At 25.7% G+C, this 25,433-nt stretch overlaps 3 protein-coding genes and 1 long non-coding RNA gene across 4 annotated transcripts in view; 2 read left to right on the top strand and 2 right to left on the bottom strand.

Annotated features, from left to right (window-relative positions):
• LOC114125321 (transcription factor 21) overlaps window positions 1-25,173 on the bottom strand; it is a 124,698-nt gene extending 99,525 nt beyond the window's left edge. The window contains exon 1 of the mRNA XM_050207713.1: window positions 25,170-25,173. The gene's annotated coding sequence lies outside the window, so the exon portion shown is untranslated. The remainder of the gene's footprint in view (window positions 1-25,169) is intronic.
• Window positions 1,091-1,853, bottom strand: LOC126549366 (uncharacterized). The gene is made up of 5 exons (XM_050198280.1): window positions 1,850-1,853; window positions 1,600-1,737; window positions 1,400-1,494; window positions 1,222-1,326; window positions 1,091-1,114 (listed from the first exon to the last, which is right to left on the bottom strand). The coding sequence occupies exons 1-5, from the start codon at window positions 1,851-1,853 to the stop codon at window positions 1,091-1,093; spliced, it is 366 nt and encodes a 121-aa protein (XP_050054237.1).
• On the top strand, window positions 1,755-5,776 carry LOC126552755 (uncharacterized). Its single transcript, XM_050207662.1, has 2 exons — window positions 1,755-2,358; window positions 2,902-5,776. Exon 2 carries the CDS (start codon window positions 2,918-2,920, stop codon window positions 4,853-4,855), a length of 1,938 nt encoding a protein of 645 aa, XP_050063619.1. The 5' UTR covers window positions 1,755-2,358; window positions 2,902-2,917; the 3' UTR covers window positions 4,856-5,776.
• LOC126552792 (uncharacterized) lies at window positions 5,789-20,447 on the top strand. The gene is made up of 2 exons (XR_007606212.1): window positions 5,789-5,914; window positions 20,258-20,447. It is a non-coding gene; the product is annotated as an uncharacterized LOC126552792 (long non-coding RNA).
• Window positions 25,174-25,433: the final 260 nt, after the last annotated feature.

The raw sequence follows: 25,433 nt of genomic DNA, 5'->3' as shown, positions 1-25,433 counted from the left end.
TCTCGTTAGTCGTAGAAACATAACTTTTTCACCAAAATAATCCTGAGAAGTTCTTCTAGGTGACTGCGTTCCAGATTTTTAAATTTTTTTTTCAAACCGATAATATTTGCATTTGAAATTTTCATTTTTTTTCAAATTTTTGAAAAATTATATAAAATAGACAAAAATAGATATCAAAAAACTGGAACGTAGTTATCTAGAAGAACTTCTCAGGATTATTTTGGTGAAAAAATTATGTTTCTACGACTAACGAGAGCTGAGGAAAATGGGAAGTACGAAAGCATGTTTTTGTAAGAAATTTAGAAATTTACAGTCGTCATGTGCTGCTCTGCTTAGTATAGCGGCAGCGTTCGAGAACAACGTTCATACCACCACCCCCGCGCACTATTGCAGCCATACCGCACCATAGGTCAAAACTGGTTTTCATATCGCGGCTGAGCCGCTCACTGTCTATAAATAATTATTATACACAATACGAAAACAATTAAATATTGGTGACAGAATAATACAATATCTAAATCTTGTTTTATTTTTTTCATAGAACCGATATCGAATTTTATTTCGTATATTATTATTATTCTGCACATCATATTTTACATAACTCACATAACACTTTTATAATTTGATTTGAATAATTCTTTTTTTAAGCTTAAAGAAAATTGTACAATAAAATTAATTTTATCAATGTTGAACATAAAAATAAAATATGAAATTTAAATCTATATAGGTGACGAAAAATACCTTAGGTACATACGAATAAATAAAAGCCAGTTGAATAAATTAACCAACTACGTAATTAATGCATAACTTAATTACATAAATCGAGAACTTATAATAATTTAAATAATAAGTGACTTAAATCCTTAATTATATAAAGTGTTTATAGAAACTATAAAGCCAAATTTTGTATATATATTAATTTATTAGTATAAATATATCTATCACAGATAATTTATTTAATTATTGATTGATTATAATATAATATAAACTTATGTCCTATTGAAGCCAATTCAAGATATGAAAAAAATAATTACAGAACACAGATAGCATTAATATGCATTCAAAATTTTTTAAATTATTTATTGTATAATTATATTGACAAATGACAATCTATCTAGTTATTAATTAAATATAATTAGTATAGTATTGTTACTTTAATATTTTTGATTTTTTTTTTTTTATATTTTCCAAAATATGTTCAGGGTCTATAATATCATCAACCAAATTTCGTTTGGAGATTTTCATCTGTCCCTGAACTTGGTAGTAATAATTGTGATCTAATTTCAATTCCATTTTCCCGTTGTTACTAAGACGACAGAAGGATAACTGAAATTAAATAAGTATTGCAATAAGAACATTTTACATATTTTAATAATAAAATAATTGTTTTACTACACACCTTTTTACTGTTTATAGCTTCTAAAAATGTCTTAGTGTCTTTTACTCCAAATGGACATTTAATTTCAACAATAAAATCGCCATCGACAATACCGTCTATAGATATTAAAAAAAAAAATAATAAAAAAAAAATAAATATTTCATTAAATTTTATTAAATTTCATTTATATTTTTGTAATTAAGTACTTTAATATATTTTACCAGGAGAAGCAGCTAAATAAGGAAAATTTTCATCAATAATAAGTCCACATGGATTCACTTTAATTTTTAATTGGTTTTCCAATGCGACGATAGCTTCTGGTTCAGTATCTTTACCATAATTATTTACGCGCCTATATACTAAGATTAATAAGTGTAAAAATGGTTGTCAGCAAATAACTTAAAAAATATATTTATATTTATATTTATATTAAAAACAATAATAAAACGAGTAATATAATAGCTAGTTTACACATTATACGACATAGTGTAATAACATTTAATGACATTATTATATATCATTATTTAGAAAATTAAATAGAATATTATTTTTATAGCTACACAAACATTAACATAAAATAACAACAATAATAAATAATAATAATAATAATAATGTTTTATTAATAACAATAACAACACACCAATGATTAAGGCCGCTATCTGCAAATTGTATAAAATAGCCCTCCAAACAGATCATCTCATATAGAGTGTTCCAGTGTCCACTTATGCGTGTACATCGGTCTCTTGCACACATACGACATACTGGCCTATTATATTCGTTTTGCCATACTTTGCTTACAATCTCAAATCGTTTTCTACGCGTTGACATTCATTTTTGTCGAATAAAAAAAGTGTTAATTTATTACAAGTACATGATCTACTTTTTCTACATTCCTGGAGCTCCGAAGATTCACAGTAGAAATCAAAGCAACAAGCATCAAATTAGTTCACGTTCCAGACCAGCGTTACGTCTATTTTCAAGTAAGCATGAATACTTATTGTATTATATCTAACATTACGTATACAGAATATGCACAAAAATTCATACATTTATATATTCTTACTGAATAGTAAAAAAAATAGCAAAACCAAGAAATAACAAATATAACAAATTACAAATTAAAATAATAAATCAAATGCATGTTTTTTAATAATAATTATGTCGTTTAGTGTACTTATATAATAACCTATATTTTGGTTGTTACTATATTTTAATAATGAACAAATTAAATATACTTTACAAATATAATAGATTTTTTTAAATAAGATTTTATAAATTATTTATTTCGCCCCAATTTCGTTGGTTGACGTGTAATATTTAAAATAAATTTACAAATATGTACATTAAATTTATATTATTTTAAAATATTTTAATTATAATTAAATATTAATTATAATAATTTTAGTTTTATGTTTAAATGTATAAGTATAAGGTAAAAAGTATAATATAGTTATTATTATAATATTTAATTAATAACATTAATTTTTTTTGGTTAATTTGTTTAATTTTGTCTTTTATAATAGGTTAAACCCGATCAACATGATGTGTATCAAAAATATAATACTTATCATAATTACAATTATACCTTTCACTGAATCCGAGTTCATTGCGTACGATTGTGATGGGCCTGTTCAAAATGTCACGTCATTTGATAGCTTAGAAGTGGACAACTGCGATTTTCCAGTACCATCAAAAACACAACAGGTACCAAGAATACAATTACTACAGAGGATTGATACCTATCCTGTTCATTTTAAGTCGTGTTTCATATCAGTCGATTATTTAATAACTAGATGCTCGGTATTTGAAGATGCACAATCAGTAGAGGGTGGGTATTTTTCCGATGTTGTTGAGTTAGGAAATGCTCGATGTTGGGAAATTCATCAAAAACGATCCTATACTTTTCCTCTAGGGGGTATAGTAACGGATTTGCAAATGAATGAAACAACATTAGTTTCGCACACTGTAGCAGGATCACTGGACAGATTTGGAAATTGTAAAGGGACGAATTTTAAATCTAATAAAGGAGAATGGGAGAACGCCATAGTACAGGCTAAATATAAAATATATTTATCAGAAGGTACAGCAATAGCAAATAGTAAAGATAACACCCTTATTCTTCCGTCGGGTACAAAAATGAAACTATCTGATAATTATGGTGTTGATACGTTTAAAGGCGAAACCGTATGGAGCAATAATCATTATAATTGCGAAGAACAAGATTTCGTTGTTTTATTTGATGGTCCAGCATCATTAGTTACCTCGATCACTAACGACAACTCGAGTATATATACATATATTGTAGAGACAGACAAAATAGTGTTTGCTCTCAAACAAATTAAAAAAACATTCGCTTGTGAAATCCCGGTAATTCAAACAGAACACATGCAATTACTTATTCTTACAGATGCCATGTTTTTAAATAATTTTCAAACAAAATCCATTTCTCCGCAAAACACTGATTTAATTGCTTATGTAAATACAAAATTTGTATACATTGAAAATTTTTTTAAATCAACAATAACCACATTATATAATGACTTATTACAAAAGCAATGTACACTTGAACGACAATTATTACAGCAAAGGCTTACATTAGCCTCAAACAATCTTCCGGAGTTCGCGTATATTATGGGCGGAGGGCCTGGATTCACGGCCATCAAGCACGCTGAAATAATTTATTTAATTAAATGCAAAAAAGTTAATGTCGAGGTAACTAAAACAGACTCATGTTATAATGAATTACCAGTCTTGTATAACAACCATACATTCTATATGGCTCCAAAAACACATACCTTGCAAAAATATGGAACACAAATTAATTGTAATTCAATGTATCCACCTGCGTTCAATTTAGATGGTAATTGGTATGGATTTTTCCCTAATGTCCAGGAAATAAAAACGCCACCAAAATTGAAACCAAATACAGCATGGACATGGGCATACAAAAATTTAGACTTTTTAATGAATTCCGGTTTGTATACAAAAGATACAATGAAAGCTTTCCAACAACATATAATATACCCTCAAGAAGTGGACGCAGTCAAAAATAATTTAGTTAGACAGACCATGGGTTATGATACAGTAAACCAAGGAATACAATTTAAATATTTGATAGATGAACACACACTTGGAAAAATGGTGGAAGATAAGCTATTCAAATTATGGGGCTGGTTTACGACAGTTGGAACTTTTGTGTCGGGGCTAATGGGGATATTCTTTGTTGCAAAATTAATAGTTACAACCATCGATGCAGGTATTAATATTCATTTTTTGTATAAAACTTTTGGATGGAGTACAAAGCTTTTAGGGGGTTTTTTTTCTAGTATTACTCATATATTAATATCTCAGTCTAATAAAAACATGTACATTAAAAATAAAGAGTTTGATGAAGACTCGTTAGAAATAAAAAACGTTCAACGTTATAAGAATAAAACCCATAATATTTATCCAAATTTACAGCATGAAATGGTTTGAAACCATCAAAATTAAATATAAAAATATTTATTTAAAATTTAAGTAATAAAAATATGTATTAATATCAAATGAAATTATTTTTTTTAATTTGTATAATATACATGAATTATATTTGTAACTAGGTATAAATTATATTGGTTATAATATTGTAATTATATTTTATTAATTGTACTGTTATATTAGTTGACGGCAATAAACTATATTATGTTACTTATACCTATTTATTATTATTAAATCGTTACAAATGGTTTTTTATTATGGCATTAAAATAAATACGTACAATAGTACGTCCTATAGTGTTATACTTTTTATGTTATTACTTATTATAAATTATAATAATAGGTATACGTAATTTTAACCTTTTTACATACCTAGATAATTTGTACATAATATCACATTTCATTAAATAGAAATATATATTCTTGTATTTTAGGTATTTTATGTTATTAATCTATTATCTATGAATACTAATACTTATTTAATGATATATAAATTGTTAAAAAAATGTCTAATGATATAATAGTTAATTTGTATTAAGTTGTATTTCAATCAATTATATATTATTACAAAATAATTAATATGTACACTGTTATCGCTTATTGGAATGTAACATATTTTACGATCATTTAAAATAATTAGTAAGTATCTAATAATGTATTAAACATAAATCGCATGGGTACTAGGTAGCCGCGGTTATTACAGCTGCATTTACCATTTACGTGTATATTTACGCGCGATCCGTCATAGGCAAAGGTTCAGATAATAATAAACGCCGCTCCCGAACAAACAAAATCATCGGCCGGCCGCCGGGCGCCGACTACTAGTAGTGGGCGTGGTTAAAACGTCGCGTGCTTGCGGATCCCGAAAACACCTAACAGCGCGTTCTCTCGGCCGTTGTATACGTTTCAGTTTTACCAGAACGGCCTCAATATTACAATACGTTTATTATTCAATGATATCGAGAAAAAAAAATTTTTTTTTTTGTTTTAAGTTTTTAACAACACGATTTATTGTCGGATTCTTGTCTAGATATCGAATCACGAGTGGGAGCAGGAATTGGTAATTTTATACTTGATTTTTATTTTTTTATTTATTGTGTTTTTGTTACTACTTACAATCGTATAATATATTATTTTCGTTTATACTCCCACAAAATTTTAAACAATAAATGTCACTTATTCAGTATTCTTTACTTTTATTGTAAAAACATCTTTGTACTTTTTACAGAGAGCATCGTAAAAATTTAAAACAGTCCTACAAACGTTATGCTTATTTCAATGGGAATGTTGAGGATATATTCATTTTTTCACAAATTATAAATTGTTTAATAGAAAAAATGTTTAGTTACCTTACAGAGGTTCGGGTACCTATTGTGTGAAGAATAGTACCTATACATTTTATTTTTTGAAATTTTATTTTTCGATGTCTTAATAATAATTATCTTTGATCATATTGTTTTATTTAGAATAATAAGGTATTGCAATGTATGTGGATTATTTTAACTTTAAAATGGAGAATTGTTTTTATACTCGGTTCTCGTTATGTTATATAAAGCAAAATCAATATTTTTTTACACATTTGGGTGCATTATAAATCCAATACTGGATTAATACTTTATAAACTATAACCATTAAAAGTATTGGCATAATGGCGTGGCTTGTGGAGCTTTGTGGAAGTCAATTTATCTCTATTATATTATGATACGACCCCTCCGACCGCTCCAAAATATACCTTTTTACACTTTAAAATTCAAATAGATATACATAATGACGTAATCCTTCGATAATATATTTTAATCTAAAATATGAAATTCTACCGATGAACAAATTACAAACAGAGCGTATCATAATAATCGTTCATAATTATCGGTTTAAAATCAAACAGTTTTTTTTAAAAAAAGTAAATAAAAAAATAAAATATACAAAATATATTGAATACAAATTATAACCGAATATAGCCGACAATATAGGCTACTGAAAACACTTTCCGCTAAATTCGATGAAAGGCATTATTCAATGTTATATTATCGTTTCAAACTTCATAAACTCATAATAATAATATATTAAAAACTTGAAAAGTATTGCAAGGTAATTTTTATAGTTTCAAAAAGAAAAAAAATAATGTATGTATAACAGTAAAGCCTATTTTGTTTTATAGTACAATATAACCATCCTCAGCCATACACAAATGATAAATATATATACTATTATTATAAACAGTTTTGTTACTTTTTATGAAATTAAAACTAAAATAATAATATTAGGTGTAACGACAGAAAATTGTTAAATCTTCCAATATTTATGTTACTTGAATTTAAGTGCGTACCTATAAAAAATGTTTGTTATGGAAAATTAATGTAATCTTATATAAAATGTTTAATGTAACTAATGTAAATATTAAAAGCACAACACATGCATTGATTAAAATAAGCATGTTTTATCCATACGTTAAATAGGTACTTAACGATGATAATTGTTATAAGTCCGTTTAATAAATAGATAGATATCAGAAAAGATTTCTAGGCCTCACTGAGTTTAAACTCGTTGTGGAGACCTAGGAAATAATAAATAATTATAGATATTTTTACTTTTTAATGTATACTATATTATATTATATTTATAATGTATTATTATGCATTATTATTAAGCACAAAAACATAGATAAGTTATTATAAAAATATAATTATCAACAAATAATAATCGTTTTATGTGTGTTTTCATAATTTTATAATTCCCAAATCATTTACAAAAACTTCAAAACTAATATAATTTTTAGTATTTTATCCATTGTTACTGCTCAGTAGCTATTCATCTCAAATATTCATATCCTGTATAATATATTTATCACGCCCATGCCTCAAATGCTTATTGTAATTTTTAAAAATTGCATTTTTTCTTAATAAATGTAAAAAAAAAAAATAAATTTTCATGAAATAGTTACAAACTAATGTTTGTAATTAAATAATGATTACACGTATAATTACATAAATCGTAATTAAAAAAAGTTTGTTACAGTATTAAAAAAAAATAATGATTTTAAGTAGGTATAATACCCAGGGGGGACTAGGGGGGCTATAGCTTCGGGCCGCAAATTGAGAGGGGCCACAATGTGTCAACTCATTTTTTAAATAAAAATGGCATAAAATAAATTTAACATTATTATATTTTATAAATACTATACTACACTATAAAAATATACTATATGTACTTATACCTACCTATTTTAATTAATATTTATTACAAATTACTAAATCTGAATAAAAAAATGAAATTGTTTTGAGTGAAAGGGCCTAACCAAATATCCAAACGTAATAGTCCTTTTTATATCATGACTCTAATCTGGGCCTAATAATTCTCTATAGTTTTAACAAATGTCTTTATTATCAATAATTTTTGAAAACTGACTTCAGTATTGAAATTAGAATAGACGATTTTTAGCTATTGAAGTTTTCAGCCATGCCTGACTCTTAATTCGCCTCATTGTAGAAAAGATTTGTTTAAATGTAGACGATCTTATTGACTATATTATTGATTTATTGTTATTATACCTTATGATACTTTAAATATATTTGGATAAATATCTTTAGATGAACATTATTTCATATCACCTAATTTAAAGTTATTTTTATAACGATTACTGGATATACAAATAAAAATACGAAAAATTCCAAAATAGAAATAAACAAATAATATTATGCTATAGGTACAATTATTTATAATATAACTATTAACCATAATTAGTATTATTAGTACAAATAGTCATTAGCTAACTAATAATTATAAAAAAATATATTAAATTTAATACAAAAATATTAGGAGAGCATGTTGGAGTAATGTGCATGTTTATAGTTAAAAGTAACAATTATTTTCCCTACAAGTTATACCTTGTGGTTTATTGGCTTGTACTTATTCTGAGATTGATAAAACGATTAGAAAAACAAAATTGGTACACATAAAACTAATATTTAAATCTTATTATTCATTTATGAATACAAACTACCATTTAAACCGTAAGTATAAATAACTTAACGAAGTAAGACTTGATAAATTACTTATTAGTTATTATGCATTATTATACCCAAAGGCTACTAAAATTAGATATAAAATATATATATATTATAATATATTATAATGTTATATAAATAGAATTTATTTCGTCGAAATTATTTTTTTTTTCTTTTTTTTTCATACAAAATGTACAATTTCATATTATTTTAATCCATAGGACTGAAATGAAAGTAATCCATCACAGACCCAAAAATCAAGAAAGTTACCGTTCTCTTGGTGAAACGTAAGCAATGTACACCCACAGTGCAAAGTTCGTTGCAGTTTATTATTAATACTTCAAAGAGAATATTATGATACTTAGGATCACTTTTTTTTCATTGTAGAAAACGCGTGGGCATCGGCATAACTTGGACTTAGTAGTTATAGAGACTAGAGTCCTAAAATATCAAAGTTCAAAATAAGCCATAGAATCAAAAGGTCTCGCTTTGTCATTGATAAATAATTATTAAAAGTCAAATAACAATAAAATAAGTGTATAGTTTCTATTGTCGATTATTTATGCAAAATCTAGAATAATCCTAGACCATATTATTATGTATATCCAAGATATTAATTAATGCATTTATTTATTATAATATACCTACATTGAAGTCATTGAATACGTGACAAATTAGGTTTAGAGGCTAATCACGTGTATTGGCGGATTAATAAACCCATAGTTGTTTGTATTTATAAAAAAATATTGAAATTTTATTAACAGCATCCGGTCGGTTGGCGAATATGTGTTGCTCTCCCCCAACCTTGCCACCAAACGACTTAATTTCATTAGTTCATGTGTTCAGTCGACAGACTAATCAAATACAAAATAATAAATTTAATTAAAAATAAAACTATATTTCCAGCTCCATCTATAATGTCTAGTCGTTTTGTTTTGCAAGTTGTGATATGTGTATATAACCGAATATCGATTGATTATGAGTATATTCAAATTCAAGGCACTGTTTAGAAGAATCGTTAAAAAAAGTAATAGACATTTTGCGTCTTGTATTCACTGTCTTAGAATTGTATTCAAATTTCTAAGAAAAGCACAGAACATTATATTCTTGAGTATAATGTTTAAATTTAAAAAATGTTTACTATTTTATATTATCTTTTTAACAACTTTTTACCTTTCTAAATGTGGTCACGAGTAGCTGATGACGTATACCTTCTCAGTTCTTACATTAAATGTAGAATATTATATACTTTTGTAGTTTTTCTCGTTAATTATTTATTAAATCATTTTGTTTTTTTAAATTTCCATGAAAAAAATAAAAATAATTTCACGTGTAGGTAAATGCATATATTTTATTCCACATCACGAGCACCAATGTAATCATATTATCATAAAGTTTCATTAGAGAATAGATAGGTTTAATTTATTTTGTGATGCTATACTGTTTTTATTTTTTTATGTACTCCCGCCTATGTAATTCATTGTTAATGGTCTCCAATTGATATGAATTTATGTTTTGCAATTTATAGTGTTATACAATTCATAGATAATAAAACATGTTGATATTATATTATACACTGCGAAATATTTACAAGGTGAATTTTCAGAAATTAAATTAAATATATTCATTTTAAGAAACTTGGAAAATGATCAATAATATAAACAGAATATTATAATTTATGGCCTACTGTGTATAGGTTTTAAACTGAGTATATTTGTTGTGTTTTATTAAAATTTTACATGTTATAATTTATTAATACAAATAAATTGGCTTAAAATATTAATTTTTCGTTTCTTAAAAGTTAAATTATTAAAAAAAATATATTTAGTTTATTCGTTTATTGTCTATTGGTTGATTCAATAATCAATAGAAATGAAAAAGTACATTTTTTACAATTATCAATTATTTATTAAAGTTTAATATACTCCTCTGTATAATTTAACTATACAGGAGCTTTGTACAATTTAAGTATTTATTATGATTAAAATATCTATACAAAGCAAATAAAAGATAAATAAATAAATATTAAAATGATGATTGATTTAATGTACTATGTAGACAGTTCGTCGCTACTAAGTGCACATTATTGTCTTCATGTGGACACTGAAAACTGTATTATACTTATAGTTTGGAATCTATTTATGATTTTTTGAAAACAAATTCCAATACAATGCTGAGTAAATATAGTGATTGAGAAAAAAATTGGAAAATTAATATACCGAGTTTGACGTGTAATAAATAAATCGGAAATAACCATTTTCTTGTCAAAACCGCCGTCACGTTTACATTTTGTATTAAACCATTTTACGCGACAACACAAGAAAAACTTGTTGATGTTCAGTGTTGCTACAAAGACACATCTCATTCGAAGTTGACTCTTTCACTAAAATGTCTATTTCGCTTAAAAAAGATAAATTACATTCCGATTTATTTTATACAATTTATCAACACAAATAGGCCATTAAATAACGATACTTTTCTGTCTTATAGCTGTTTTAACAATGTAATTGAATTTATTTCAATCTATTTTAGGTCGAGAAACAGACGTCATCGGTTCAATTTTCGCGTTTTAAAAAAATATTTTCTCAGGTGCATAATAATAAGTTAGTATAAATGTATAATACGTTTTAACCTGTGTGTGACTTATTCTTAGTGTTATTCGTATAAATAATTGGATCAAATAATTTTTAAAAAATCTGAAATTAGACGGCGAATTAATCGACATTTTAAAATTGGTACTTTTCGAGCTATTATAAGAGCTTTTCGAGTATATAAATCACACATGGTACGTCATAATATTAGTTATATATTACATAACGCAGTTTGTTCATGAACAGAGTAACCCTGATATCGTTTTTCCAATGCAATGACGTGACGCTTCCAAATTGAAAATAAACATTAAACAACAAACAATCCTCCTTCGATTATTATCGAAAATAGCACAAAACATAAAATATTATATTGTACGCCGCGTCATTATTTTCTATTTTTCTACGTTGTAGTTGATTGTCGATACTTAACAATTATACTTTATAAATACAACTGATCCCGTGTGTGTCCACTAAAATATTAAATACAAACGTACAGTTCTGTAAGATAATTTAATGTTCGCACCAATAAACTAAACAATTTTTTTATTATCTATTTTTTGATCGTCCTGTATAGTATATACCTATAGGCTAAAAAAATATTTTATAAAATATAAAATTTATTATTTGGTATATTATTTTACTCTTCATTTTTAAATATTATTATAGTTTGTAATCGTTTTGAGCAGACCAGAGGTTTTACATTTTTTTGCACACCACTTAAAATGATTTATGTTGATCAGACCAATATTTCTAATCACTAATACAATTATTCAGAATGATAAATCGTCAAAATATCATAATAATGCGCCTGAATTTTAATTTATTTTCCATACTATTTCGTGGTTTGAATAGTACCACTAAAGGTAGGTTTAGTACTCATGCAAACCCACGCAAAATCACGGTTTGAGAACTTTGCTGATGTAGAAAATACAATAATATGTGACAGAATTTAAAACTTTAAATACTAAATACTCATACTAATTAAACACTAAAGTAAAAAGTTATATTATTGTATAACAATTCAAAATGTTATTATTTTATATTTTTTAATTCCACTCCTCAAACCGACCATTCCTGAATTCTAATCAAATTTGATTTCCAGGTACTAGAAAAACGAATGTTACAATGTTTTCCACATTTGTATTAACCATAATAACCTTTTTCCAATAAAATCCTGCACGTCACAATTTCATGAGCTTAAGATTTAAATTAATTTCAGGTAGTCACTTCGTCGCAGTGACGTACATATAAAAACGTAATTCTTCAAAATATGCGTACTACGAGTATAGCACAATATTTCAACTTCCAAGACTCAATATAATCTTATTTATATTATTATCTATATAGTTTGAATACAACGACGAATGCTAGTTTCGTTCGGAGTGATCGTATTATAGTGGTCGTACTCGCTGCGCTTTTACGATAAACCCGGTTCAATATCATCATTATTATTATTAATATCATTAAAATGGTTTTTTATTTGACAGTTAGTATTACTCAGTAATATATTTCGAATGTCGATAGTGCATAATATCATTAATATCGTATTGACATTACATTTATCAGATTTCTAACAAAGAATGGATAATATTATTTTGTGAAACGGATCTAATGGGTTTTAGAGTTGTATGGTTTTATACATAAATAAACGTATTCGAATCGAATACAATAAACGAAAACTATGAACTATTATTAGAAGACGACGAAAATCTGCATCGAATAATTGATATTAAATTTAACCTTGTTTTGAATAAATAATATTTCTTAATACACTGCGCATAGTGCATAATATTACATTTCCGGTTAAATGATGTCTTAAAATGTTTGCGAAAAACACAATGGCTCGGCTGAGTAGAGAAGTACCTACCTCTGTCCTTACTCAACCACACACTATACGAATTCTGCGAAATCAAAATGCAAATCATTCAGTTTTCTTTTCGAAGAAACACCTATAAAATTCACCGATCGATTGAAATTATAAATACACAGTCGATCTCAATTTTGATTTAAGATATCGCTATATTGGTTTACTTTTGGTCGTTTTTAAGTCGAAAATATTAGTGTGAATTTTTTACTAGTATTAATGTTATTTTTACTAGTTTTTAATCTATTATTACATAAAAAAAATTATATACTACTACAAATATTTTAAGATATTATCATTGATTCTAAATTCTATATTTCTATAGTATACTTAATAATCAATGATATTATCTGTGTTTTGTATATCGAATCGGTGGACACTCATCAGTGGAGTGCTGAATAACTTTTAAACTTAAGACAAGGCAAAAAAATATTTTTGTTTGACACACCATAGATACTCACGTCTCATATAATAGTGTTATAAGTTTATCATACTATAAATACATTCACGTTTTCGTTTATTTTTCTGTTTTGAGTTTAGAGGATTCGGAAAGATACCGAGGGATTTATTGTCACCACTGGGAAAATTTTGGAAAAATAACACCATGATTAACTTCACAGTGATTAGGTAAAGTTCTGCAGTTCTGCTTGTCGAAAATGCTTTTATATTATTATGATAAAAATCGCATGCGATGTAAAGGGAGACTGAAACCATATAAAATGCGCTAAGTACCTTAAGTGAAAAATACGAATTCGTCGCGGTTGGAGATTTTCGGGTGATAGATATTTACGTGGTGAACACTTTGGAATGTGGCGATGGTGGTTGGTAAGGGTGTTGGACCAAAGAGAAAAGGTTAAAATGTACAAATGTCGTAAGATTTTTCGGTGGCTTAGTTCGGAATAAAAACTTACCCAACGCCGCAGTGTTGTTGACTGCCGTTGTTTTCTGAAATAAAGATACAACTTGCGAAAACTTTTTACCGGTGGTCTCACGGGGCGAATTCTATTGAGAAATTACGATCCTTGAATCGGTGACATAGTGAGAACATCAAAAATCGAGCTCTGCCCTTTATTTTTTTACCTCTTGAAATGAGAATTTCCTAGGAGGTTTTTTTTTTTTTTTTTTATTAAAAATGTAATTCAGAATACCTGTAGCTAGAACGTCTTGGACGCGAATTCTCTAAAACAGTCATAAAATGTTTTCCTTATTCGTATGTGACTATTTAAGTACCTGTGTATATAAATATATGTTTATTTACTATAAAATATTCAAATTATTATTTAAGTATTACTAGAGATTGGTATTATAATTTTTAGGTAGCTATTAAAATAATAAAAAATATAACTACGTGTCTTCTTGTATTTAATATTTACCTGATGGCTGATTTGCATTTAGGATTTTAGTTTCAAATGGCCCAAATCAATCAAAGTAAAAATTGGTTTGGCATACATTTTAATCCTGTTTATCAAAAACTACAGTGAAATTCCTAATAGTAATTTTCTAGCACTTTATATTTTTCAATCTAAAGTCGGAAAACCGAAGGTTTCTTCTTATAAAAAAAATTGATAAATCCTATCTATAATTACAAAATATTATAAAATACCTAATATCATCTAGTAACTTATATCACTTTTATGGAAAATTGTCAAATTATCTTCATCGAAACAAAAACCTTCAAGTCTAGTGTACTTTAACGTTACCGCAAATTGTTTCTACTCAAGACACTATTTCAATATTTTTAATGAAAATTTTACGTGTATTTGAAATTATTATATTAATACTGATATTTAATAATAAAATAACATTTGAATACGTACTTTTTTAGTATTTTTGATAAAACATAATGTTTTAATTGTATTATTAAGTAATAATCTATAATTGAATATTGATAATAATTCTCACATTTTTAAACTAAAACTTTGGGTCGTATAGATAATGAAATAATTTATTATTATTTAAACGATATTAAATAGATCTCGTATAGACGTCATCTCACTTGCACTGTAAAAATACACGGGTAGGTTAGGTTTCTATCTATATATAATATTATATATTCTATAGTCATTATATCTTCTGATCCTCATCTGACAAACGCGGAATGCACTATAACATTCGTTGTGGTAAATCCCTCGTCAGCGATACGCGTTACCGTGAACGCTATTATGTGGTATATGAGTATTTCGTTATAAGTGTTATAAGTTATAAGTATTGCATTACCAACGTATATTGATATGTTTACGTCACACTAAAAACCGTTTAAATCGTATGACGTCTTTTGTAGAATATCTCATTTTACGAGTGCGACGAAATACATTTAAATTACCCCGCGCCCCCTCACTGCAGCCCGTAAGCATTTTTAAACTCAATTTTCCATTTACAAAACGCGTGTGTGCGCCCGACACATACAACCCACAACGATTCGTCTCAAATCGTATCGTATCGACTATCGTTGCGTTGACCGAAATATAATATACATGTTATAATTTATAACATTGTGAAAATATACCGAAAATTAAATATAAAATGTATACTACATACGTATATTTATCAATGATTTTAATATTTATAAACGTAATATTATATCGTACGCGTCTTGTTTTCCTTAATTATCATTATTTTTATTCGTACCAAAAATGACGCATTTCTACAGTATCCCCGGGGTGTTTAACGTTTGTTTTAAACTCCACGTGACTAAAATTACCGTTCTATGAGTATGCGCCATAAGTCATAACTCGTGAACGTTAAATCATAATAATATTATTATTTTAATATTAATATTAATATAAATATTATTAATATAATTAATATTAATATTTTTGTAGACATTGCGTTTTAAATTCACGCATGGAATCCATTTAACTTTTTTTTTTTTAATTATTAAGTCCCTGCTCCACCCGCGGTCTAAATAAAATTACAAATTAACTACAATTAAATTTTATTAAATTATTAGGTACAATCTTCTCAGTTACTAAATAACCTTTTTTATTGCATATTTTAATTCTTAGGATATATCTCATTATAATATGATACAAAAATAATAATTGTTCGTATAATTTGCTATTCCTTCATTGGAAACCTAGAAACAAAACTAAAATTATCTTATCGGCTATCGTAATATAATGTTATAAAACATTACCATTGAATATATTTATTTTATGTACAAGTAAAGATACAATTCATAATTTGATTTGTTGTTTTTTTTTTTTTTATTTTACCAGATAATCACCGCTTAGATGTTGTATTGGGAATAGCCGTTTTTTCTGGTAATTTTCTAAAAATATCACTTAATATTATAGTACTCTGTAGATAAAAATAAATGATAAAAGTGGATTATATTAAATCGTTGTCTGTAGAGGTTCGTTATTCTAAAATCCCAATTACTTTTTATTTTTGTCTAATTATCGGTTATAAATAATACAAATTATACCATATTATATAAAGAATTCAGTATTAGAGAATATTTGAAATATCTATGATTATTTATTTTTGAGTTACAACAAAAAGATTTCGTCGTATACTGGTTTTCATTCATAAAGATTCTCGTTTAATTTTTTTTCCCGTGGTTTTTTTTTAAATATTTGGAATTTGGAATTTTACTTTTAAACCTACACATCAATACCTAACTAGATAAAAATTATATAGGTAACAGAAACCACTTCCAAAGTTGAAAATTGAAGCATTCTTACTGCTCCAAAAGGTGATGATAAACACACAAAAAAAAAACATTGTAAAATCAATACATCGCTGTTTTAAAAATTAAAATACAAACAATTTTATTACATCATCTGGGACTTAACTCGAGTAACGAATAATGAAATAAATGCATTAATGCATAAATGTACATATTTATTTAATTTTCGAGTACCTATATTTTGCCAATTTATAGTCGTGATTATTTTGAAATATCTATATTCTATATATAATATATACTATATACAGGTTTGTAATTTCGCTCTCAGTCAGATTTATTTTTATGATTTTAGAATAAAGCGTGACTATTCAGTATTCATCCACGAAATTGTGAACATTATATTCGTATAATATAGTTATGCCTTGTGCACTTTTAAAGTAGCATTGTTCAATATTATATACATAATTTTCTAAATATTATACATAGAACGATTAACGATTAAAGATAAAATATCGATAACATAATATTATAACAAACAATAATGTTATATTGTTAAACTGTTCATACACGTACTATTATTAAAATAGTAAAAACATATTGCGTTCAGAGAGTAGGCTAAAATGCTTACCAAGGGAACTGAGGGAACCACAGATCATCTAAATTTGAACATTCATAGAATTTGATTAAACCCTAACATATTTAATTTATCCGAAAAAATAATGTAGATGTATAAAATGAATTTGTAAACAACTTTATAATAAAAATAAAAAAACAATATACGTTAATTGATTTCAATTATTATACAGATTTAATATTGGAAATATAAGTATTATTTTTTTTCATGTATTTGGATTACAACATCATAATATTGTATACGAGTTCTTATTTTCTAAGTCTTCTTTTATTGGGCGTATGATGGTACATAGTTTTTTCCTTTTGAACCCACGACAATTGCAAATTAAAATAATTGATGATCATAATAAAATAAGAATACAACATTAACGATTATTTAAAATGAATGTATACCTAATACTTGTATATTTTTTATATTAAAATAACACAAGTCTTTTGATATTATTAATATGACCCCGTATTTCATTTATTTAAAAAAAATATTTTTATTAATTTAGTTGACTCAAAATACGGGGTTAAAGTTTTATTTTGTATCGCAATTTTGTTACTAAATAGTACCGCAATAAAAACATTGCTTGTATTATCGTACTTAAAAATAAATATCATTAAATAAACTCTCTCTCTCTCTTTCTCTCACTTTCTGTCTTGATTAAGTAAAAATTATACTGAGTGTGTGTATAATGTAAAATTGTAGTTCTAAGATTTACATTGTTTAAAATATTTTTAGCGGGGAATACACTTTTGATAGATAGTGTTGCATTTCAACTATATAATGTTATAGTTATACGAGCCGATTTGTAGGTATGTGTTAAAATTATTTTTATATTTTGTATGACTGGTCGTGTATACGATTTGTAATACATATTTAACACATACATATTATATTGATTATTTATAATATATATTATGTGAATTGTATATGAAGTCACTTTTAGAAGCAGTAAAAATATATAATATTTAAAATTTACCTTAGTTTCTAATAAAAAATTGGATCTAGTATAACTCTAGTATTATAATATAATACATAAACAATAGCAGAAAAATTTCACTAATTTTTAAAATTATCGAAAAAAACAGTCGACAAAGCCGATTTTGTTTTTATGTTGTCATTCAAAAATGAATAACCGTTAAATCTTTTTTCTATCATGATTCGTAAATATAGCTCGTATAGTCGTATGAGTGCATAACAGATTATGTGATGACGTCAATAGACCGATAGAACGAACTTTTAGTAGTTCAGTTGAATACTTTGTTTAAAGTTTTAATTCTTAACGTAGTATTTCAAAATGGGCTAAAACAAATTCGGGGGAAAAAGAAAAAGTAAAATGTCAAAAAGTACTTATGTCAAATCAAATTTTCAGTCACTAAAAATGTTGACTAGACCAACTTGGTTTTCTAGTTTGAAACGTTCAAAATATAATATATCATTGGTCTGTATGAAATCTCGCTCAATGCGAAATGAACAAAAAATATATAATGTGTATAAAAGCAACAAATATGATAATACTGTTATAGCGATATGTATGGTATTGTATTTATCTTATTTTAACGGTACCGTTTCATTCAAATATATAGTCAGTGTATCATAAAAAAATTGTGCCAATAATTCATGTTTATGTTTTAAGCTGTTTACTCATAAAGCAGATTGTTCGGGCGCGGGCGATAACTGCCTACAAATTAAATACGGAATATTAAATTGGCATATTTATACGAGAAAAACAAAGACTCCGATCCTCGCAAATGATCGCCAGCGACCGCTCACGTCCGTTAAAAATTCATAAAATAACGATTTACTATCAAAGAATTTAAAATTTTTAGTATAGTTACTAGAAACATACACCAGTTGTTTAAATTGGAATTTTCTGTACATGATTTAATTTTTGAGTATTCGGGTCATTAAAACATAAACCACATTTTTCATCACCCATTGAAATTTTATATCCTAGGCTGACAAATCATCTTCGTTCAGAAACGTTTTTTTGTATACGATGATACCTATCATTGTATTCAAATTTAACACATTCATTATAATGTCCGAGATCCACTCGATACCTACTGTACGGCAGTGTGTAACCCACTTAATCGTGTTTTTTTTTTTATTAGTTAGATTTATTATTATTATTATTTAATTAAAAAACTCTAATCATCGATGTACTGAAATATTCTTTAAAAAAAAGATTTTAAAATCACTATCTAGTTTACAGAATCGATGAATATTAATTGATTAATAATAATTACTTATTTAATATTTTAGATAAATCAGATTCGTTTTATAAATATAAATATTCTGATATATAGGTTTATATATACATAAATATCATACATGTATTTCTTTAGGTTAGGATACAAGTTAATGATAATATAATTTGACTATGGTTCTAAAAATATGGGCTGAAATTTAATTTAGAAATAATATATCGTATTAAAATGTTTATTTTTTTTTTTAATATCTGTCATTAATTTTTATTATATTCGTATGTCTAAATTATAAATAACTAAATCAAAACTTGATATTATTAGAACAGAAATTTTAATATCATGGTCAAAATCAATTTTATCACATTGCCCGATACCGAATTATCGAATAATGGAATAATATAATGAAATATATACGTCAATATATTATATCATATTCATATACATTATATACTTATATATTAATTATTTTCAAACTTAACAGTCAATAAATATTGCGACCAAAAGAAGGGATAGATTATTTTAGTATAAATACAGAAGTAGCGACTGCTCGATCGTCAATCGTCAATATCTCGTTGTCTATGTGCAATTCGTCATCTTTAACGTGTCATTGAAATTGTCTTCAGACTCACGTTCGTTTGTTGGAATCGTATTTTCGAAGTTTTCATAAGTAAGTTGTCATTACATTAAACTATTTTTGATGCTAGGTATTAGTTGTTTAAAATTAGTTAATTATTGAAATATTATGTAGAGACCAAACAAGGACGATGAAATTAAAATAAAACAATGTTAGTGTTTTAAAAAAAACTAAATTCTAATTTTTACCAACCTGTGATAAAAAAGTTTTTTCTCATACTATTTTACTACACCCATGTGTGGTACCCAATATTATCAGACAAGATGTGGGTAATTTTGACTTTGATGTCCTAATTTACAATTTTAAATTATTATGTATACTACACTAAAAATTTCAACCCATGTTTTTAAAGTTTAAAAGTGCCTAAAATTACCATTTTTATTGTTTATATTATTTTTATATTGATTTATTGAACGCCTACATAGAGTATAATGCAGATTAATATCAACTTTTATTCACTAATCAATTTTAAAATCCATTGTGAAAGGTTACTTACTTATTTTAATTAATGATTTAATTAGGTAATTTAAAATTAATAATTTAATTTAATTAATGATTTAATTTGCTCTAAAATAATATAATATTCCTATCTCATAATTATTTCTGATTTTTCAGCTAAAGATCAAAAAGATATGGATAACAAAAACGCCCAAAACAATTATAATGATGGACGTAATCAATACAACCCAAATCATCCATCGGATGGACGTAATCAATACAACCCAAATCATCTATCGGATGGACCTGGAAGGCAACATGAGGATCAAGAAGCTAAAGATGTTGCCGATCGAAACAATCATTCAAACCAACTGAATCCGAATAACGAGCTTTTTGTTAAAAAAAAATAAAATGTAACAATGCACTTGTAAATATTTTATATTTTGATGTAAAATAAAACAATAATTAATATTAATTTTATCATCGTGTTTTTTGCTCTCATTTCTAAACAACTTATTGGGTTTGAGGTTTATGAACTATGGTACACTATATTATACTACATGTAGTATATTATACATTATTCTTAATATGTTAATCTTATAAATAAATCATATTAAAGTTACACAACATTTTATTAATGATCCAATAGGTAGGTGATGACAAGAAACGTGTATTCAGTCACAACATTTGCTTATTGTGTATTGTAAATTTAAAATTTAAGAATCTAGTACGAGTTTATATTTAATATTCACTGGATATTAAATTATAGTTTATACTAAATAGGTTGGTTTTTTTTAAGTGACAAGTCAACAAAATAAACTACTTAAAAAACGGTGATAATGCAGTTAGCACATAACATGTTTTTTGTTAATATAGGTTTGTATATTATACATTTAAAGGATGTTAATGTTTAGTATAAATAATAAGTCGTTTATAATAATATGGTTTAGGTATGGTCATATTTAGACGTAATTGTTTAGTTTTAAATTTTATTTTTTACAAATAAAATATTTTATTTTGAACAAGTTCACTGCTATATTTTATATCTAATAATATTATATATTTTCATGTTGAGTAGTAAGATATTTTTGTTTTCAAATGATAAGTCCTTTAAAAATAAATATGTTTGTTTCTGTGCATTCCATGTTTTTTTAATGTGAGGAATATTTATTCGTATATTGAATGTTAATTTTATTCTATCTATATTATAATTTTTAATTTAAAATCTATGTGTACACAAAAATTCATATATATAATATATACCAAGAAAGAGAACTTGTAAGAGAAGCATTTATTATAAATTATAATGTATGGAGTAGAACAAGTTTAAGGTGTCCAAAATTACGTAAATAAATTTTAAAAATTTAAAAATTTAAATTCTATAAATGGCAGGTGAAGTGAATAACTAGTAGTAGGGAATACGGAATTAATAATTTATTAACATTTAATAATGCATTGTATACAATGATCCAAGTTTGGAAATCTAGGGTTAGGTTTTCTAAGTTTATTGACAAAATGATTGTATCATTATTCATTATTAAAGGATTGAATAATATTTATAAAAAAATATTTTTATCGACTAATATATGAAATAAAAAGTAAAAATACTACTAGAACTTAACCAATATCATAATAGACGGCTTAATAGTTATAGTATAACTCGACGGCGGTCGGGTGGTGAAGACGGAATGAATCACGGACGTCATTTGTTCACATACGCGATGCTCTTTCAGGTACCAATGAACTGTGCAGTAAGTTAGACAACAAAACGAAATTAGATCTTTCTAATCCATTAATCATTCCTGTAGAAAAACTCATCTGTTTATTCTCTTTTGTAAAAAACCAATCTGTAAAATTGACTAAATAACTATTTATCTATCTTTTTCTAATAAAATAATATTAATTTTAAATGTCAACAATTTAATGTTGATAATTATATAATAGGTGCGCAAAAACAAAATTAGTGGCATGTAGTGGAAATTCTAAGGACATCTCTTTCTAGTCTCTGAGCACTTAGGTAGTGTATAGGTTAGTCAATGATTAACAATTAATATAACATTATATGACCGAATTACACAAACAATCGCTAAAGATTTAACGAACTAATAGTAATAATTAAGTGGTTTATTTTAGTGAACCATTAAGTTTCAATGTAAAATTCAATTTTTTATGAAACTCGACATATCGTATATTAAAATGTATATTAGTGTTGCGTTCACTCAAATAATTTTCTGATTAATTTATGTTTTTGGATAAAAATTCTTAAATGCTGTTAAAAAGCATTTAAGTACACTTTAAAGTTCCGAAATCTAGAATCTGAATAATGCATAATTTAAGTATAAAAATGGGTCGAGAGATTCTCATAAAATCACTTTGCACACATAATATACACGCATTACTCACAATAAAAGTTCAATACATATTCAAGTACTCATATTCGGATTAAAATTTAAAAATTATACATTTTTATCAAATATTTTACTATAATATAGTTAACTATATTACCGTTGATTAAGCTGCCCTACAAAATCGACAAAAATATAACGTATTCTACAGTACAGTTTATATGTGAAAGTAGTATAATAAAGAGTATTTGAAGAATATAATAATATTATATTAATTATCTCTATCAATGTCGTACGATATCGTTATTATAACGGCCTAACTTAGTTAAAAATCAAAGTTTAGTATTAAGTAGGGTATAGTGTGCATTCAGAACCTTTATTGTACACGTTGATAAATTAAGCATATTAATAATTAACATTAATAAACGGTAGTATTTAGATATTATTCAAAATTTTCAGTTTTTTGTAGAGACATGAGTGACACTTCTAAATTAACGGCAGACAGCATCACGAGTGAACCAAAACCACAAAATTTATAATATTATGGCTTCAAAACTTTTTAGTATTTGTATTTTAAACCTGTGTCGAAGTTATGATTTAGTAAAAACATTGATTTTTATCAAATTTTAATTTGTTACATTCGTATAAAATATAAATTATAAATCATAATACAATTGTATATGTGTACCGAAAATAATGAACAATAATAATGATACAGCAATTTTTTGCTAAGAACTATAATTATTTCTGACTCTGGTTGTTATAGAATTACCACTGTTAGTTGATTTTATAAATATGTCAAAATATTTGATTATCAACTGCAATAAATAACAATATATTATGTTGTTTTATTATAGTAAAGTTGTACAATGCTTGTCGTTATGCCATGACTTGCACAAACAATATGTTTTATTTAGAATCGTAAGTTATTGCTAAATAAAGATTACTTTTCCATGCTACAACAGTGATTGTTTCACTATTCATTATTATTATAAATACTTTTTATCATCTCAAAATTAGGAAATATTTGTCTCTATTAATACGAGTTCTTTACCAGTGACGTATTAATAAAAATTGAACTAAAAAAACCAACTAGGTTCTTTTCATATAAAAAAAAGAAATCAATCACAGTTCTAAAAGTGTCTCTTTTTCTATTTTAAATTGATAGAAAGGCATCTTGGGCATAAGACTATAAGAGTGCTAATGCAACCGCATGGCCTGCATTTCCCATTTACGTTACTGAACCTACACATTTTACTCAGAATGATTTTCGTCCTATATTATTTTAAATATATAAGATATCTAATATCTCGGCTTGGTGGTGTATTATTATCTGTATTTACTATAACTGTGACACTGAATATAAGGGAATAATATATTAATTATAAAATATATTATATAATTTCATAATATATTATATTGTATTATTATATAGTATACTTATTATGAAATCTATAACTAATGCTTAAAAATATTATTGACTGTTATTCATTTTTTCAAAAAACAATAAAATATAGTTATAGAGGCCAGATTGTATAGAAGTATTAAAATTAGAAAACGATTTTAGTCTTATCTTCGTATTATTATAATGACAAGAAAAAAATAAAACTCGTACCAAAGAATAATAGGATCGTTTAAAAATAATATGTATACAAACATCTTCATTTTTTTTTCAATATAATATTAAAACATAAATTTAGAAAAACTATTCTGTGGAATACATAAGAGGCAATTATTGATATAATAAAGATGACAGCTCAACAAGATTATTTTTGGTAGTGGTTTTTTTCTATAAAACAACAATTGTAGATTTAAAATTAGAAAAAATAACCATGTTGGACATTATGAAGATAATATTATTATATTATAGTTAAATATTGTATTTTGGTCTTGTCGTCGAAATTATAAAATTAAAATAATAATAATACAATTAATATTAAATGATATATGGATATGCAATGTACTATTCATTATACAATGAATTTTTAAAACTCCATACAATATTAATAAAAATGTTTAATCAATAATAATTGAAATAAAATATTGAATAAATATTGAAATTTCAATTGATCAACGAGTATATTTTTGGATTTCATGATCACATTTCTTATCTAGCTATAAAAATGTTATTGGAATATTTTTTTTTATAAGTTTTACCATCATCGGTACATAACATTTATAAATGTATAACCTACTTAAGTATTCAGACAATAATAATTTATCATATTAAACTGTATAAT

Source organism: Aphis gossypii, chromosome 1, assembly GCF_020184175.1.
Source record: "Aphis gossypii isolate Hap1 chromosome 1, ASM2018417v2, whole genome shotgun sequence".
NCBI lineage: Eukaryota > Metazoa > Arthropoda > Insecta > Hemiptera > Aphididae > Aphis > Aphis gossypii.
Note: the sequence above shows the minus strand (reverse complement) of the source record. Positions and strands in the feature narration are given on the sequence as shown.

Excerpts from the sequence above, each read along its gene's own strand:
- LOC126549366 (XM_050198280.1), bottom strand. Across the intron at positions 1,495-1,599 it reads TTATTTAGCTGCTTCTCCTG|ACGGTATTGTCGATGGCGAT; the intron begins GTAAAATATATT and ends TAATATCTATAG. Across the intron at positions 1,327-1,399 it reads AAGCTATAAACAGTAAAAAG|TTATCCTTCTGTCGTCTTAG; the intron begins GTGTGTAGTAAA and ends ATTTAATTTCAG.
- LOC126552755 (XM_050207662.1), top strand. The coding sequence starts at position 2,918 with ATGATGTGTATCAAAAATATAATACTTATCATAATTACAATTATACCT.